This window comes from Ptychodera flava, chromosome 6 (genome assembly GCF_041260155.1).
Source record: "Ptychodera flava strain L36383 chromosome 6, AS_Pfla_20210202, whole genome shotgun sequence".
Lineage (NCBI taxonomy): Eukaryota > Metazoa > Hemichordata > Enteropneusta > Ptychoderidae > Ptychodera > Ptychodera flava.
Genome location: NC_091933.1, coordinates 36576159 through 36595719, shown reverse-complemented (window position 1 = coordinate 36595719; position 19561 = coordinate 36576159). Strand labels below are relative to the sequence as shown.

Below are 19561 nucleotides of genomic sequence, written 5' to 3'. Positions count from 1 at the left end.
GATATAGATTGTTTTGTATATAAAGATTATTAATAGTTTGCCCAATAAAGGCCGTTTATTTTGGTTTTATATTTATGGATGAAGCACTATATCGGCCACATCTTGGCTCATAATACTGATAATAGTTGCGTGAAAAGGGTGACCCTCCTCCAAAGGCAACCCCAAAATAACACCGGCCTCCCCCTCTAATTTCTGTCCAGTCCCTATTATGCGCTTTAATCAAGCAATTAAAAATGGAAAGTTAACCTTTGGAGACAATAGTAACCCAAAAAAGGTATTTTAACTGGTACAAAGAGTGACACCAGCTTGATTCGCCGTTGAATGACCTAAAAGCTGCATGACTGCGCAGAATTCACGTGAAAAGAATTCGTGAAAAGAATTCACGTGAATCGCCCGTCACGCCAGAGCAAATCTCTGACGACAATCCATAACGTTTCTAATGTGTAAAGAATAACCTCTATTTCTCGGAGCAAATGTACATTGAAACACAGCTTTCGACAAGTTTGACCTTTAAAAAATTAAGCGACCTCTTTAAAAAACGTCCCGCATTGCAACCTATTTCAGGTCAATTCTCATCACTTGTGATGACCTGATTATTTTTGAGATCTGCCATGAAGTATGATTGTTAATTATTCTAGTCCGAACGTCAGCAACAATTTGTCAGCGACACTAAGAAACATTGTGTCGGAGGCAAATACTTTGTAATCTAATATATTTAGGAAGGAAAAAAGTGAATTTAGTGGAACTTATTTTCTCATACTAAAACATTTGGATTAAATATTGTCATAAATTTAAGCAATATACCATTGAAGAAAAATGTATATGTGAGTTGGCGTCATGCTTCAAATGACGTCTCCTGGAAATTTTCCATATGTTGATGTAAGTTTATCAGCAACTGCCAACTTATCACGCTAATCGGCCCCTGAAAGTTTCTGTCCGACAACTCGATTTGATTGATAACGGCAGAAATTAATGTTCGAAATTGAAGTAGAAATGGGTGTTTGCTATAGAAAACCAAAGGACGTTAGTTTTTGTTCAAAGGCACTTGCGACTGCCCGGGGACCAAGTCTTTCATATCAACTCACTGACTTTCTACCTACAGAGGATTATATTTCGATTAGGGCGGTAGGAAGGACTTCCTACAGGTTCGATACACTTCTAATGTTCATATAAGTTGTCGAGTGGCTGTTTTCGCCGACCTTTTTACAAGCTAATAAGGTACCACACACTACGCGCAAACATCAAACAGAAAGCTTGCTGCATTGAATGTATACCTTATGGTGTTCGCGGTGAACACAATATAACCGTAAACGACGTTTTTACGATTTACTGATTCATGTAATGAGACACTGTACTGTGTAACAGATAGGGAGCACTGGTGATGAATACCGATGACTTGAATGTTTATTCCAAGTTTAATAATATTATCTAGGAAAAAATTAGAAAAACACTTCAGAACTCTAACTATTAGTGTATGTTTAACAGATGAAATGATACAACCTGTACCTTTCCCTCTACTGCAGGACTAACTTTAAGAACACTCGAAATATGCCACGTCAGGCGTCTAAAATGGCTATGGAAGCTCTGTAGACGACACGAATTAGACAAATAAAGATAGTACTTTAACTGTTGTACAAAGTCAATGTTCAATGCGATAGCCATCTGACCTAAATACTCCACTGCTGTACAGAGTGTACGTGAAAAGCATAGCCTGTCAAGGCAGATCTCTGATAACGACGACCGGTAACTTTCTCGATGCTCCCATAATAAATTTTATAACCCTCGAGACTTGTAGTACTTTAGACCTATTAAGTCCAGGGTAAACCAACAAAGTTCGAGGGAGAGGGGAGCGGGGTATCTGAAATTGGAAAATTGTTAAGCTTGGAAGTCATTTTGTATACTGTAACATAGATTTCGACCGGATGGACCTTTGGAAAATTAAGTGACTCCTCTTTAAAAACCCATGAGGAGCGGTGCAATTTTCCGACTTCACATGTCCCTCCTCGGATTTTGCCGTTTAACCCTTGACGGTATTTTGATAGCATTCGGGGGTGGGGGTCAGTTATGGATTATTAACTCCTACTGATGGTAATTTTATTTTATTCGGGTTTTATAGGGTTAATTTCGTAAGCAGCACATGACGAATTTACCACTCCACCGGCCATATTAACTGAACGCTCCCTGAACAAATCTCGACCATTGATATGGCGTTGTCGAGTAAGCTACAGTGGTTCACCGCAGCCATGACAGACAATTCAGCAACCTGCCGTTATAATCAACGGATTCTCGACATTGTCTATGGTGTAGTCCACATTTGTTTTCTGTTCCTTCTGTCTCTAGTGCTGATCGGATTTAGATTTTTCTCAGCTCAACGAGACTATTCATCGAAAACACTGATACCTTATCCAGGACACAAACGCAAGTGGATATTGTCCACTCTCTTGATTTTAGTGTTACTCTGTGGCGTCGGCGAAGGAGTTTTAACAGATCTGGCCTTGACTTCTGTAACACAACCGCATGTGTATGTACCCCAGTCGTGTGCACTGCTCTGTGGACTAATAAGTGTGATGTACTATAACTACCTGTAATATTGGAATCGACCTCAGTTAACTTGGTTGTTGGTATTGTATTGGCTGTCTGCCATTGCCATTGACAGTGTTAGACTGACCAAGCAAATAGATGAAACTGGCTTTGACCTTTCGATCATGAGACTTGATATTGTTTTTGTAAGCATAGTAATATACTCATGCTTACTAATGTTAGAATTCAACGTTTTACGAACAAAGGTAAGAAGTAAATAGTATATATATATATATATATGTATATATTTGTATACATATATTTATATATACTGAGAATCTAGGAACTTGTAGTTGTCACTCTACAGGCTGTTTCATGCGCTAAGCAATCATCCTGATGATTGCTTAGCGCATGAAACAGCCTGTAGAGTGACAACTACAAGTTCCTAGATTCTCAGTATTACCGCCCTGCAGAAATGCATTGAGCACTATACTTTGCCTGCATTGACAAGTAAACCATTTTCGTATATATATATATATATATATATATATATATATATATATATATATATATATATATATATATATATATATATATATATATATATATATATATATATATATATATATATCTTGTACTTTTGATCCACCCTCCCAAGATCTAGAATCTCCTGAAACCCAGACGCTAGAAAGACAAACGTGTTTTTCCATTTGTACTTTATGATTGTATAAAAGCACTGTTCAATGTACAATTTATATCGCGAATTGTCATTTTGGGGAATAGGAGCTGTATCATGTTAATAGCATACATAACTATATTCCACACGCTGGCTCTGTAGGAGAGGTATCTAATAGATAACCACCAGCACCGAGAAGTTTCTGGTTTAAAATTGCCGAACTCGTGGGCGGAGGCGATTCTTAACCAGAAACTCCCAGGGGACGATGGCTATCTGACTTTAATCAGACAGTCACGATTATCACAGAGCCCATTGGGTATGTTAGCGCATTCCAGTCGCAACGTTTTTAAATATTCAATGATTGATACCATTAAGTTCTGCTGAAACGACCAGTCTTTGGTTCGACATTGTTTGAAGTCAACAGATATAAAATCGATAGGGATCATAATGATTCGCATTTTGTGAAGATTCACTTGTCACCACGAGCAAGACCATGTTTTTGCGCTTGCATGTGTAATATTCATTTTTAATTTCCAAAACCATGCTGCCAGAAATCGCTTCATGGCTTAGCGAATAGCATGTATGGCTCTCGAGTGAAAGTATGTAGGTTCGAATTCTGGTGTAGGCATGCATTGTTAAGGGTCTTATAGGTGGAAATAATGCAAGGTTTGGATAGGTTGAAAAATGCAGAAGTCGTAGGCAGCTAATGAACAGGGACTGAGCAGATGGGAAGTATCACTGCTGCTGAAATAATGACGAAACTTTTTTTACCACTCAATCCTGGCATAGAAACTGCAAAATGTAGTGGAGTCAGAACCTCCAGAAACAGTCGCAATGTACCTTAATAGACAATGGTTGTTAGAATTAGATTCTGACAGAATTGCTGGGTTCTGACAGAATCGCCTGGTAGATTCAGACAGTAAGCCCGTAGAAATGAACACCACCGAGAACAATACTGTGACGTAGGGAGTGTGGTTTAAAGTGCGTGACCCTTTATAAGAGTCACATATATCACAAGGCAGTGACCCCAAAAACGTTTGGAGGGTTCGGTTTTTGATTTTTGACGAGTGCCTGGGAAGCACTGACGATGACTACCGATGCTTTGGACATTATATGAAAAGAAGTGGGTCATCTTGGCTTGGCAAGGTCTCCTGTCCGGCAGCTAGCTGCTCCCCAAAAAGATACCTTCGTCGTTAGAGTGTGTTTTAAAGCGCCACCACGCGGTTGTATATGACAGGTAAATAGCGTATCACGTAATCGCTTACTACTATAGCACTTCTTCAGTAACGATGTCAACGTCCATAAGCGACCTCGGAAAACGTATATCGTGAGCGTCTTAGGGAATGGTCAGTTTCTTCGGCTGGGGGATTATTTTCTGCCAACGTCAGAAAGTGGCTGACCATCATATTCCAACTTTCGAAAACAGGGTGACCCGCCGCGCGACAAAGGTAAAATAAAAGACGTAATATCAATTCAATATTGTATATATATATATATATATATATATATATATATATATATATATATATATATATATATATATATATATATATATATATATATATATGACATTTTTTGTTTCTGGGTGCTATGATTGAGAAGGGAAAGCTGTATTATGAAAATATCAGGCTGTCAAAATATAAATAAATAAATAAAAGGAAGTGGATTTTTAGCGCGCTCTTCAATAGAAGGTCAAGGAGCTTCTGAACTTATATAAAAACTATTCGGTGGGGATGACTCAAGGGGCGCAGACTCGCTCGACCATGTAAGTTCTACATTGCGTTCTGAAGATGAGTTACGATTTACACCTGGTGACATGGGACTACACAGAGGTGAAGTAACACTCTTACGACATGACTCTAGTGGTAATGCACATAAAATAAAAGCTATCGAAAATAGAATCAATGAATGGAATACTCTAAACCCTGACTATAGAGCTTTTGTTGATGAATTAGAGATGGCGAATATGTGTCTTAACGAGCTTTACAATGAATGGTCGTTGTTGAGAACAGTAAATTAAAGTCTTTACTATTTTAGTTAGCCTGATTTTTCAACCCACCCAATTGGCCTTGTTTCTGCTAGCCATTTGCATGTGACTGGATCATATAACTGTAAACGTTTGATAACATTGGGCGCCATCATTATTTTACTACGCCTTTCACTCCTAAATTCACCGGCTGTCAGTACAAAGTAAACGAAAGTGCCTCCTCAGGCTCCTGTTTATTTTCAAACAGATCCTTATAATCCCTCAAAATTAAGGTGTTTACAAACACAAATTCTGCATAAAAACCCTATAATACTTACTGTATTAGCATGGATTATTGCTTGTATTTTAGCTGAATAGTGCATATACAGATGAATACAGTCAAGAATCCATTTCTTGTATTCAGGAAGCCTGGATTCATGTGGATTCGTGTGAATTCACGTGTATTGTTCTATGATACAGGCAACTCAATAATATGAATTTATCTGTATAATTGTGTTTTCATGCAATGAAACATATTCTATCCCCTTATTTTTCGTGATAGAAGATGGCGTCTGAAAAGCATACATTTCGGTACAAATGCCGACGAATTCGATAATAGGTTCCCCATTCAATTCATCTTTAAAGTTACCTAGCTCATCCCAGTAGTGTCATATATCGACTCCTTCCCATTCTTTTCTACATCTTCTCTAACTATGTCATTGAAAGTTGTGTCAGAGGAAGTCACTGTAACTGAAAACATCAGTATCTATGTAGGCTAATCTAATACCAAGGAATTCGTACGAAAGTAATTGTTATACGTGTCATACATAAGCAGCTTAGAAAGTTCGAGTACTGTCGCTCAAATGTACACTGGCTTTACATACCGATATTCCTCCAGTAGAGCACTGTTTGGGAAATCACCATCCTCTTCCCTAGTTAAGATAGTTATATGCATGTTTCATCTTCGCTCGGCAAATTTAAAGTTTCTGTACTTCCTAACATCTTCTATTTTCTTGCCGATCATCGAGTTATTCATCAATTTATAGAAATTCTTTTCAAAGTCTGTCTTTCCCTTTGTTCTCATTTTAGTGTTAAAGTCGATATATTCAGCGAGATACGGTGCTTCTTCGAAGGCAAGAACCCGATGAATCTTCGTCAGTTTCATTCCCATTCTCAGATAGAATTCAAGTAACCTATAATGTAAGACATAATTTTCTCTGTACAAAACACTTGTGATTAGTCTAGAACCCTGGCGCGGAAACTCGTAGTGATGCGGTGCGATGGGTAGGCCACTATGTTCTTCATGTAACTTTTCTGGGTATTCCAGGTCTACTTCAAGAGAATAGAGTAGGAAGTCGCCCAGTCTTGTGATAGCATCTGTGATAGCACCTGCATTAGCACCCCACCTTCTAGAGCCCTCTCTATTTCTTCCCTTGTTAACCAATGAAGTCACCCTACTGGCATTGGCTGGTTCATTGCCCATCTAAAAAGGTTATTAGCATCAAAATATTTTATTTCTGTCGCTGACGTAGTCGCTGGCTGCGTCTGCAACAGCTACGGTCAGCGGTTGCCACTTTCGGATGATTTGTTTTTAAGTAATGAATATTACACTAACTAACACCAACTCGAATTTTTTGCACTCTGAACAAAAGTCATCTGCTGCTCGTCCTGAATGAGTTTAAACTTATTGCCTGTGAAAAGTAACATAGCATTCCATGTCAGACCGGGTGTTGACATATAATGTGCAGGGTCGAGCTTATATGCTCATAAACGTGTGTCTCGGAAATTTTCAAATATATTCGCAAGAAGGAGGACATTGGTCTCACAATAGAATTCTATATAATCCTTCAGAGTCTTACATTTTACTTCATCCCAGACCTTCAGTGCATGTTTAGAATCAGTCTCCGAGATCTCTTCTTCTGTTAGTTCACTATAAAATATCTCTCTCTGAGAAAGGCAAGAAGGAGGACATCGGTCTCACAATATAGAATCCAATTGCTCGGGAGAGTCTGAATGTTCGTACGGGAAGAAACCCTTTGCGTGCTGAATCTCTGGATAGGAAAGTGGTATCATCCAGCCATCCCTTGGCATGGTCGCTGCTAACTTCGCGAGAGACCCAGACATTAGTTGGGCACTGATCATAAAGTTTATCGAAAAGAAACGTTTCACTGCCTGCCTCTTCTTACTAGCGCCCCCACAACAATTGAGCCAATAAAAAATAAACGTTTTTATAAGACCCGTAAGTCCATTGTGGCATTTTCAGCTATGATTTTTGGCTCTGAGGAACTCCCACCAGCCTCATCTAGTTCGTGTAACTTATTTATAAGAAAATAAACATCAAACCCCTTGAGATTGTGAACGTAAATAGGAATAGTTCTCGACAGGCGGCACCCTTCAAAATAAAAAGTAGAACGGGCTCCCACAATTCTATGTGTGGCACCATTCTCACGTGCAACGCAGATAGATTCCCGTATAGAGATCTTATTATTGTATGATCTTGAATAATACTCAGCATTATTATCCATCTACCATCGAGAACAATAGAATTTTGCGTGCCCTAAAAAAGCCTTACGGAACGCCCGTTCCGTAACACGTACGGTTTCAAGGCGCCCCATCCCCTGCGGCTGTATCTGCGCGTCCACTGTTGAACGGTTTCAAGGGACCCATTGGACTAGTGCCAGAACATTTCTCTCGCGCGCTCTGTACGTAGTAGTGTAGTGCACACATACAATCCAGAACTTGCGGAAGCGCGTCCGAGATAGCGTTCCACACTTGCGCTGTAAATCGGAAGAAAAATTGTTGACATTGCACGAAACGGTCATTACTCTGACAATTTGATGCCCCAGTCATGAATGTAAGATGTATAATAATAAGGTTATTACGAAAATACCGCAAAGGATGCACTCGGACATTGGCGCCGCGCACAGTAAGTGAGGCTACCCACAATTCCCCTTGATTTGTTCACTCAGACTTCTTTTGCTAAAGGTTTTTTCAATTTTATCAGTTTCTTAACAACTTTTAACTTACAATTTAAGTTCAGGATTATTTGTTGAAACTATGTTCCAAAATTATTGATTATATTAAAAATTCAAGAGTAAATTGAATGAGAAGTCGATGTTTGGAGGTGCTAAAAATTGTACACTTGTCAAGATAAAGTTATCAGCAACTAAGATGGTCTCATCATACCACCTGTTAGACATGCAGATTTGCTTTGTTACGAACATTAAAAAATGAATACCCTTTCTTTTGCCAACACAGATGCAACTTATTCCCTTAGTTTCCTTGAAAATATTGTGTATGGCTGTCAAAAATTTATGTCGACAAAATTACAAAATTGCTATCTCCTCCGCGGAAAAAGGATTGATCTTCTCATTATTCACAGTGGGAAATCAGAAAATTATGATTATCAGAACCATGTTGCCAGAATTTTGAAATATGTTCCGAGTTGTTCTCTGTACAGAAGAAATTTGCTTCAGTTCTGTGAGTGATCTCCGTGTGTACAGATCATGGAGAATTGTGGGAAGCCTCACTTACTGTGCCGCGCATTGCCCTCAGCCAATGTCCTCGTGCATCCTTTGCGGTATTTTCGTAATAACCTCATAGTACTCTTCATCTCCCTTAAAAATTGTGCAACACAGTCAAGCTCTGTGATTATTCTTTTATCATAAATTTTCGGCTCGATTGCTGACCCAACCTCGCAATGTGGCCATCGCACAATTACATCATATGGAAGACAGATTGGAATGTTCCTACCGATGTCCTTCGCTATGATTGCATCAGTATCTGCATAAACAATAAAGGGACAAGTTACCTGCTTTCGGTGCCCTTCGAATTGACAAACCTCTTTAGGAAAAACCGGCTAAGCTTTGTCTGTCCCACAGTAGCCATCCTGATGTAGATCCAATTCTTCCGTCGCCGCAATTCCTCGCCCTCAACTAATACACATACATTTCCGTCCGTGCTTATTCTTACGATCATTATGAGAATTAACAAAACGATTTAATGTAATAATAGGTACGAAGTAGCCGCCGCTGCCAGGCTGCTCATTTTCACCGACTATCAGTAAGATATTGGCCATCTGCGACATCTTCTGCAACGCAGGGTTGCCGCAGATCGTTATGCCGGACGCAAGAGGATCACTTTCACGAATCTGTAATACTTGTAACCTAACTGACGGATTTTGCTGCTCGAATACAGATTGATCTGTATGTGTAGGAATAATAGAATCTCACACCCCCAAGGACCTGGGATCAGATTTCTCACACGAGTTGGGGATATTTTGTCTCACACGAGCCGCAGGCGAGTGTGAGACAAAATATCCCCAACGAGTGTGAGACATTCCATCCCAACCCATTGGGGTGTGGGATTATTTTTCTCACGTCCCTCAAATATCTTAAGAAAATTGCATTTTATTGTGGTAGGTTTATACTATCAAGAACCAGCACCCGATTGCACTTGTTTCATTTGTATCATTCCGCAAAGAAAAATGAAGTTCCGTTCTTTGATGAGCATATCAAACACGTTAACATGTATATTACCGATATGGCAATTTTGTTTTGTTGGTCAGCCACAAAATTCTCCAGGTTATCTGAGGAAAATGTTGCGAAACAGCTCTGGTGGCCATCTGTTGATGACATTGCGTGAAAGCTGTCGTCTGCTACAGCCTCGTGTGCAAATGGCTCGCTCATCGAAGTCTTTCGCTAACTGTATCGCTGTCAAGTCAGTTCTTCTCCAGAAAATATGTCGACGAGCGTATAGCCGATAGGTTAGTAATGGCCTGAATTCTCCCGTTACAACATAAAAGCGGTCATCCTCCGTGTATTTGTTGCCGACGCCGCGCTGACCGTACTCAAATCTAGAACAACCTGATCACAGTGTTCACTCTGCGGTTCAGTCGTCTGTCCCCTATAGTGCCAGTTGTACATTACGCGATGTTCTATTCGTCAAATAATTCGTACAGAGAACTGGGCGCTGAGCAGAATGGACCAATCAACATACGTTTCACATACGTGGTGTTCGGTCGCGCAACAATACAGAGTGTGAGAACAAATTGTTCCACACTGTCGATCCCACACTCCCAGCGGCCAGGAATGTGAGAAAGGGTATTCCATCCTGGCAGTAATCGGTCACAAACTTATCATATGCCTCCCAGTTCCTTCTAGTCTTGCTGCATTTGTTTCAACTCTTCGAATTTTAGGCTTGCTATGACTGAATACTGAAAACAGTGGGAATCAGATCACTAACACAATGCTTATTTTTTAACCATTGCGGCAGTGTGACGTTACCGCCAGGCCCTAGTCGGATTTGTCCTATATGTACTTTAAAATTAAGGATCTCCCAGAGAAAAAGTATAGAAACTTCAACATTTTCAATTTTCTCAAATTTATGTTCTTAGCGATCTATTAATTGTCGTTTCATATTCGATCGTCTGTCTTTTGTTGAAGGTAACATACAATGTACGAGTTTGTACACTTAGAATGTCTTTTGTATCCATTAATTTGATATCCATTTCTGTGAAAATTCTATACATGTTATCATCCTTTGCCGCCATATCTTTTGTATGGATGTGCTCGATATCTATAACTCGTTTAACTTCTGGAAAATGACTTTCTCTCTCTGCACCATCAAAAGCTTTTAGTGGAAAAAACGACGTCGCTTTTTAGGGAAAAATACTACAAATTTGTTTGGAATAAAATGCGACGGCACCTTATCTTCGTATTTCTTTAGTAATATGTCCCTAAAACCATTGAAATCCGCCGCCAATTGTGTTTCTTCGACATAGAAACATTCGTGTGAAGAACCTGTTATGAATGACTGTTCAGGTCAAGTTTAAATATATATACTAATTTTTGTATCTTACATTCGTTGACAACTGACTCCATCATAACCATATCTTATATAAGTATCGTAAAAGAATTTAAAAAGAAATGTATTCTACGATAGGTTATCCTCAAATACCACCATAACACCTTCTTTAGCATTAATTGATTGGTATATGTGATCTAACGTGTCTAAAACTTCTTCTTCAAACTTTGTATTATGAGACGGAACAACAAGTCTGTATATAGTGAAAGAAAGACTAATCATACTATAATTCTTAAATGAGCGCGGTTTAAATGACAACAATTCTGTCTTGCTACCTTTTTTAAGATTATAAGCTACAATAGCAGGATTTTCTCTAGCTGGTAATCGGGTTACTGTTTTTATCCCGTCGTTTTCTTGAACTATATCAATGCATGTAGCACATATTTTCTTTGTTTGTTTCTCCCTCCCTTCTGAAATACTTTAGAAGGGTCGAAAAATATTTCTTTTGAGTGGGTGGCAGGGCTTACAGCGAAGCTTACCGCGAAGCTTTTAGCGAAGCTTTGGCACATGAGATCGGTAAACGTTTGAAGAGTTTCATTCCAAGATATACACATTTCATCACATGTAGCGGGATCTTTGGAACCATATTTAGGGTTGACTGGAAAATTGATTCTAGATTGTCTACAAATATAACAGGATCTTCACATTCTCCTAACTTCTAAATTTACCGCCTCTCTCACTAATTTTAAGTTTGTCGCCACTTTCCAGTAGTTTTACGGCATATGAAATAGAAAGGATTTTCATTGTTTTTATCGTAATATATCTATACTAAAAATAATTTCAAAAAAAATATTCAATGATATAGATATCACAAAATGCCAGTTATATATAGAAATGGACCAACTGGAAGTGGTAAGAGTTATAATATAGTAAATTTGGCGGCGTATGGAGCCTGCGATTCTTTCTTTCATGTACCAGAATTCGATTAGACTTTTTTCTAGCACCATTGCAGACTTTTATGATTGAAAAATAGCGAGCGATGATTTTCAAAACAATTTTATAGAACATTCTCTTAGTTTGCAATGCGAAGCAAGAGCTGCCGTGAAGGCTTGCGTCGAAGCTGGCGCGAGAGCTGTGTGCAGCGCAAACTACATTATTTGTGACTCAAGTGTAATTTAAGACATGACTTTTTCTCGAATTAGGGGCGTTGCCAGGCGGTCGCCAGGAAAAATAATCATAGAATCATCATTTGATGATTTAGACAGTTTCATTATGGTACTCAAAGATATGTCTTGGGAATATTGCAGGAAAAAATATTCTGACTCGGGCAAGTTCATATGAAATAGCGGGGTCTGCTTTACAATTGGAATCGTCTATGTAATCTAAATGAAAAAAGATTAACGGAGAAAATCTTTTTGTGGGATCACTCGTTAGCAGTGAATAATTGGTCATCTGAAATGTATGCCGTTTTCGAATCATTAGTTATAAAGGATATTCATCCATGCAGTATTGAAAGTGTTAAAGAGAAAAAGCAAGCTGAATGTACTAGTCACTGGTATGATTTTGTAACAAACAAACCAAAATTACGCACATATGCAAAGTTGAAATCTAATTTTGGACAGGAAAAATAGTTATCGTTAAACCTATCAAGGGCAGAAAGGTCCTTTCTTGTACAGTTACGTTTTGGTATTCTCCCACTACGCATTGAGACTGGGCGATATAGACATGAAAATATAGATAGGCGACTTTGTAGACTTTGTATGTTAAATAAAATAGAAGATGAACTACATTTTATGTTTCATTGTAGCTTGTATAATGATTTTCGTGATCAATTATTTGATTTAGTAAATGAGTCAAACCGAGAGTTTATTTATTATAACGACATAGAAAAATTAGTATACTTAATGGAAACAAATAGTAGAGCAACAGCAAAGTATGTATCAAAGTCATTTCAAAGAAGACGTAACAATTTATTTCATCAATAATGATTACTGTATTATATTAGTATTACACTATCAGTTAAATTTTATTTCCTCGAGCTACCCCGATTCTAAAGTTGCAATATTATAGAGACTTATAAGCCCATTGGGCTGGGTGACCACTCACCGTTGATGTTGTATCATTATTAAATGTAAATGTTGTGTCATGTCACATGTCACTCTAATAAATAAATCTACTACTACTACTACTACTACTACTACTACTACTACTACTACTACTACTACTACTACTACTACTACTACTACTACTACTACTACTACTACTACTACTACTACAACTACTACAAGAACTAAAAAGATACATAAGAAGTTCAGATACACTTTCTAAGAAATTTGTAATGATTACAGACTTCAAATTTGGAAAATTAGTGATTCCCAACTTTTGTCTCCCCTTCTCAAAAATATACAATGACAAATGATAAATTCATGGCCAATCCGATAGTAAGGATGCATTTGATGGACAACATAATTCATTACAATGGTTTTCTAAGATATATTCTTATAGTAAGCATGTATGTGTCATGTCTAGTGGTACAAAGAAATGTACAGTGAACTAGCAACAACTAATTTCTTCGGATGCTTCCCCAGACTACAACCGTCTTAGCCTTTCTATTCATCCCTCTGAACGATACAAATTCACATTTCAGATTTTCCATTGTTGGTACAGTGAGAAGGGCTATCCTGCTGACTTGAAGAACAAAAGGCTGTTTTACCATTATAAGTACAACAGTCTTTTACAGAGGATGTTGTTTACGACGATGAACTGGCTCTTTGCTCGTGGATATAAACGACCACTAGAGATATCTGATCTTGGCTGCGTACCGGAAGATTTTGAATGTAAAAAAGTCTACAGGGAATTCAATGACGCATATAGTGCTGAGCAGGTATCTTAAACAATATGTACATATTGTGTTCAACGTTCCATGATTTATTCTCTAGCATTCACAATTTGGAAACCGTCAGTTTAATTTCTTTCAACATTCTGATCTACATTTTAGAATCCAGAGTTTCATTTTTCTCTTGAACTTGTGACTTAAATAACACTTACGACAATTTGGTTTATATTTGCGTTACGCAAAATATTTAAATTCATTGTGAAGTTGCGATTCGTGCTATTGTGATGAACTGTCTAACCAGAGAAAAACAGTGTATTGATTTGCATGTCGACATCTTTCAAATTGAAACGATATTGCAAATTCAAAATACACATTTAACAGCACACAACTCGATTCAGAGCACAGTCTTATTCTGTGGGAGAAAGCATCTCGCATTTGTGCAATATCTTTCCGTATCGCGCCCACAGGCACACTTTGTCTTAATATAGAAATCGAAGCAAATGAAATAATGCGGTGGTTACAGGAAATTTCTACTGGAAATCCAAATAGTAGCTTGCTTGGTGAAATGAACGATGATTTTGAAAAGAAAAGCACCGACCCTCACATCCGTTATAGGAAACGAAGATATGAATTCCGTGTACGATTTCATCAAATCTAATCGCAAGTGCAGTACCGTCAGAGCGATTTATCGAAACTCAGTGTGAGACGTTAAGAGCTTTACGACATGCCAGCAAACTGCCTTTAGTTAATACTTAGCCAATGATTTCATCATTATGAAGGAAGAGCCTAATTCGATCACGGCTGATAAACAATAATTCTTTAATTTGCCTCTGAAGTAATCCAAAAGTCGGCAACTTCAGTGCAACTGATTCACTGACACATGTACTGTTCATTTTAACGTGTCACGGGTGTGTGAGGCCAGATATGTTACTTTTTATACAAGATATACGAAATTGAAACGGCTATAATAACGAGATTTCTACCATTTTGTCCCGATGCTGCCCAGGAAAGAGCCTTGAAGGCGAACAGCGTGCCATCTCTGTGGAGAGCTTACCTGAGGGCATACGGATGGAATATTACTCTTGGCGTAACCATCAAGGCGCTGGCAGATTTTTGTACCATAGCTTTCCCCTTGATCATCGGCGGTATTGTGACATATTCGGCTTTGTGGTACTACGATGAAGCAAGAAGAGCAGAGACCGTAGGAAATCTTGCATATAATTTTCCTCAGTGTATTTCATATTGATTGTCTTCCCTTCCCAATAGGCAAAAGTCTTTTCGTCGACATAAAATATAAAAATGAACAGAAATCTAGCGTATCGGCAAATTAGGGTGTTCCCACATAATCATGATCTCTACAGAAAGTTCAAATTTCATATTTTAAACAGGTTGTGGCTTCCAGTGGACTGTTGATAAAAAGTATTCTCATAGACTATCTATCAGATGTCAATCAGATTTGTTCAGTTCATAGTGTCTTTGAGTGTGTGTATCATTAATATTTCCCATCTTGAAAACTGAATGATTATTCTGTTCATCGGCGAAATGGTTGGGACCATTTTCTTCAATGCAGTTCTTTTTCCTTGTATTTATGATATGCAATTTCTGAACAAGATTAGAGTAGAAAAACGAGATTTCTTCTGACAAGCGTTTAAGAGCACATGCAATATTTTGTATACTGCCATCTTAAGTGCCATTCGCTGGAAGTAAGATCAACGCAGATATTTCACTAAAATTTCTGTTTGTTTATCATTAGGTCTGCTATGTCACGGTTAATGAGTTCTTCAACAATGGATTTGTACTAGCTGCTTGCCTGTCTATAGTCGTCATTGTCAGAGCCACCCTTCTACAGTATGGCAGCAATATTACTGATTTGTGCGGTTTGCAAGCCAGAACAGCCTTTCAGGTAAGGGACTGCATAGAAATTACTGGGGGCTGGTGTTTTTCAAAATGGCGCTGCATGGAAAATAGTGACCTTTCAAAAGTGTTCGAATGAAAAAGTGGCCCTCCCTTGTATGACAAAGTCTCTTTAAAACTATCTTAACTGACATGTAATTTCTCATTTGACCTTTTAACTTCCAAGGAATACATTAACTATTGACTTTTACGATATCGTTCATAGTTTTGTCATAGACTGGTATGTATATTGAACTTTCTGAAATCAAATTTCTTGTGTACAAATGTACTTGTAACCACCCTGTTCTAATTCAGTACATTTATATCAAGTGTCGTACATCCAGAAATGCATAAATATGGCTAGTTTTGTAGTGGAAAAGAATGTTTCATAGTTTTATAGACTGCCTTGTACAGTGGATCAACTTTTTGCATGCAATTGCATAAATCGATTTTTCTTGTTTACACATGCACATGTAAGCATGCTATTCTAGTCAATTATATTTTATCAAACATTTTTAGGAACACAGATATAACTATTTATGAATTGGAAAACAATCATGCATTAGAGTAGCTATAAAGCCTACAGTTTTGGTTTATGTTGGATGATGACTAGTGTAAGACAAACTTTTGTCCAAAATTTGCAATGATGTTGAACGAATTTGCAGCAATATTCTTGTATATAATCGACTACAAGGACTAGAAGTATAGTTTCTTTCAATATTAACCAATATATGCATAAATCTGCCCAAAATTGGGATGACCTTTGACTTGCTTTCTGTATATCGGCAACTGCAACAATCACAGAAATGGTACAAATAGACACAAGGTACTTACTCTAAGTGATCACTATCAGAACAAGTACTCCTCATCATGTACATACCTAATTCAAGGTTGACAAACAGGGCTTGGCTACATGCTTTAGTTTCATATGGAGCAGTACGGATCAAAATTTTTCAGCCAATGAATTCGACTTGTACTTGCTTTTGCTGCAAATTACCATCAGTCTTTGGCCCTAGTAATGTTACTTGCAGCTTTCAGTATCACCATTATAATAGTTCTTCTTCTTCTTCTTCTTCTTCTTCTTCTTCTTCTTCTGTTCTTCTTCGATGAAATTTTGGAAGAATGATGTCCTGTTTCCTGATGGAAACAGGACAGAGTAATTAGAAATATAGAAACAATTCCTCTTTGTTGCAAAAACGCTTCTCTAAAGCATGTCAAGTCATTCAGGCGAAAAGTTAATGTTTTGCTAGACAATGAAAATATAAATGGCATTATTTTTGTTAAAAATGATGATAATTTTTACTCTATATACGTATCTGTTAATTAACGTCGCTGCCTTCTTTTGGATCAGAAGATCACATTCTAAATCGTTTTGCTCATTTTTAATCATTCGAAAAACGATAATTATACTAAACATTTACAAAAGACGATATTCGAGATAGTTCATGAAAATTCTGTTTTCTGGAGGTTGATGAAAATCATGACTATGTAAATGTGAAGGTAGACCAAACATCTCATCAGCTTATGAATACTTTGGAATTAACATCTCAACTCTAAGTAACACCTCAACGTAAACCTGCTTTGTTGAAAACAATGAGGTTCAAACAGAGTCCGACCACCGTGTGACATATGTTGATGGAAAATCTGAAAATTTAAGACCACTGCCTAATTACAATAGTGATTCCATTGAAGTAAAAGACAACGATAACGGTGATAATATTCTGCAGTCGTCCATGCCGATGAAAACAGGGTGCGAACTTCTGCTTCTCCTTCTGAACTTACTCCCCCTTCCCTTGATGGGTCTCAGGATTAGTTTGCTATCAGTCTCAATCTTCCACGTTGAAGTTCTATCATTAATTTGTGATAGTGCTGCGGCAATAACTATGGATGCAAATAAAAATGAAATTTTCTAATGTCTGTTGTTAGTAGCCAGTCTTGCACACTTTTCAATATTGAGTACAATATTCTTCGGTCGCGATTAACATCATTAAAAATATTGTTTCAATTTCAGGTCTATGCCTATAAAAAGTCTCTTCGCCTTCCAATGTCAGCTTTAACGAGTGGCGATATGACCATCGGACAAGTCGCTAATTACATGTCAGTAGACGCTTTGGCAATTTTCTGGTTTACCTTATATCAAGGGGCATTGTGGCCAACACCATTTCTTGTGAGTTTAGAATCTCACTGTTTTCTATGTAATACCAGGAACATATTCGTGTCGGTTTTCCAACTACATATTATCAAATCATCGTAAATGCCACAGTCTCCACGTGTAAATTAGACGATTTGATTAGATGTCACTGAATTGAGGTTAGTGCACCATAGAATGTGTGACTGGTAGACATAGGTGTAGAGTTGTAGCAATACGTTATAATACCGTGTCTTTGTGTCACTTGCAAATGAAATCGGTCTTGATATGTCTGAGGTGTGACTCTAGCTTGACTCAGTTAAGACGAAATGGCCATCGGCAGGCCATCATTGATAAAAAAACATAAAGCGATTGAACTATAACTGTACTTCGTGGTACTTCATCATCGTACTAAGTTGTATGGATATCCGTCCCGAAATTTCGGAATTATGGCTCTGGACAGACGAACTTTAAAGCTGATGACCGCTGAATGGCCGTATTAGATCACACCACAAAACAAACTGACTTGCATTTTTATGTCTGAGCACAAATGGAGAATGTGACCTTGACTATCACTACAATTCCATGTTGTAGTAAAGATCTAAAGCCGTACTTATTATCAACAACTTGTGGGTCAGCTTCAGTTAACGACAGCAAAAGTCATATTCTCTAGATTTACAAGTGTAAAAATGATTGAAATTTGTCTATAGGTACGTCTGGGTACTTGCTTGAGATCGACAAAAGTTAAAACAAAATCGTCACCAATCATACTTATTCGATTGTATCTTAAAACGTGTGGACATGCAGCAGTATGTCATATCATTGAGTCAAGTTTGAATGAAATCAGACAAGTCACACCTGAATAGTGGCTTCGGAAGGAAAAAACATTAAATAGCTAAACGGGCGCCAGGCTGCCGAATAGCTCTAGTCATGTCTCACTCCATCCACCGGTTACTAAAATTGATGAAATTGAACACATACAGAACATGCTTCTTTGAAAGTTGAGTACCAAGTGACAACAATAGCAAAATCAAATGAAGCAAAATCATCTAAACTTAGGTAGTAGTAATAATATGACGACTCATCGTCGACGGCAGGTCCCGCAGACCGTCAGTCATCAGTCATTGTTGAAAACTTTAGTGAATATGCATATCAGAGGTATATTGAGTTTAAAGCTTGGAGAGAGACACAAATTGAACAAACTTGAACAAACTTGAACAATATGACTGAATCAAACGTTATTTTTCTTGCGAAGTATAATATCTTACAGACGATGATTTTTGGTTTGCTTTTTTACATACTTGTTGTCTATACAAAAGTAGTCCGAATTACAAGAGCTCATTAACATTAGGTCATGGCATAAATTATAAAAATGCTTTTGGTATTGCTCTGCAGTACAAGTTGAATGTATGCATGAACTCTTTGTATTCATACTTTTGCATATTAATCGTGATTGTTTTTGGGATGTAATTGTATGTTTGCATGTAATTAAATGTATTAGGAATTTATTCCTTTTGGACTTCTGAATAATAAATACAGATGTATATTTACTGATACCTATCGATACACAAGACTTATTTTGGCAAACAGATATATGTTTGGAGCTGTTGAACTGTGACGTCTTGCATATGAATTATTGAATCATTTGTTACAGGGCATTGTATATAAGTAACTGTATAATTATATCACAATACACATATCGTTATGAGCGGTGTTGCACAATTAATATAACCTGTA

The 19561-nt window shown here is 37.7% G+C and overlaps 1 protein-coding gene across 1 annotated transcript; it reads left to right on the top strand.

The window, feature by feature from the left end:
• Positions 1–2215: 2215 nt before the first annotated feature.
• On the top strand, positions 2216–19170 carry LOC139134342 (ATP-binding cassette sub-family C member 9-like). The gene is made up of 5 exons (XM_070701220.1): positions 2216–2786; positions 13615–13851; positions 14810–15004; positions 15557–15706; positions 17708–19170. The coding sequence occupies exons 1-5, from the start codon at positions 2706–2708 to the stop codon at positions 17948–17950; spliced, it is 906 nt and encodes a 301-aa protein (XP_070557321.1). The 5' UTR covers positions 2216–2705; the 3' UTR covers positions 17951–19170.
• Positions 19171–19561: the final 391 nt, after the last annotated feature.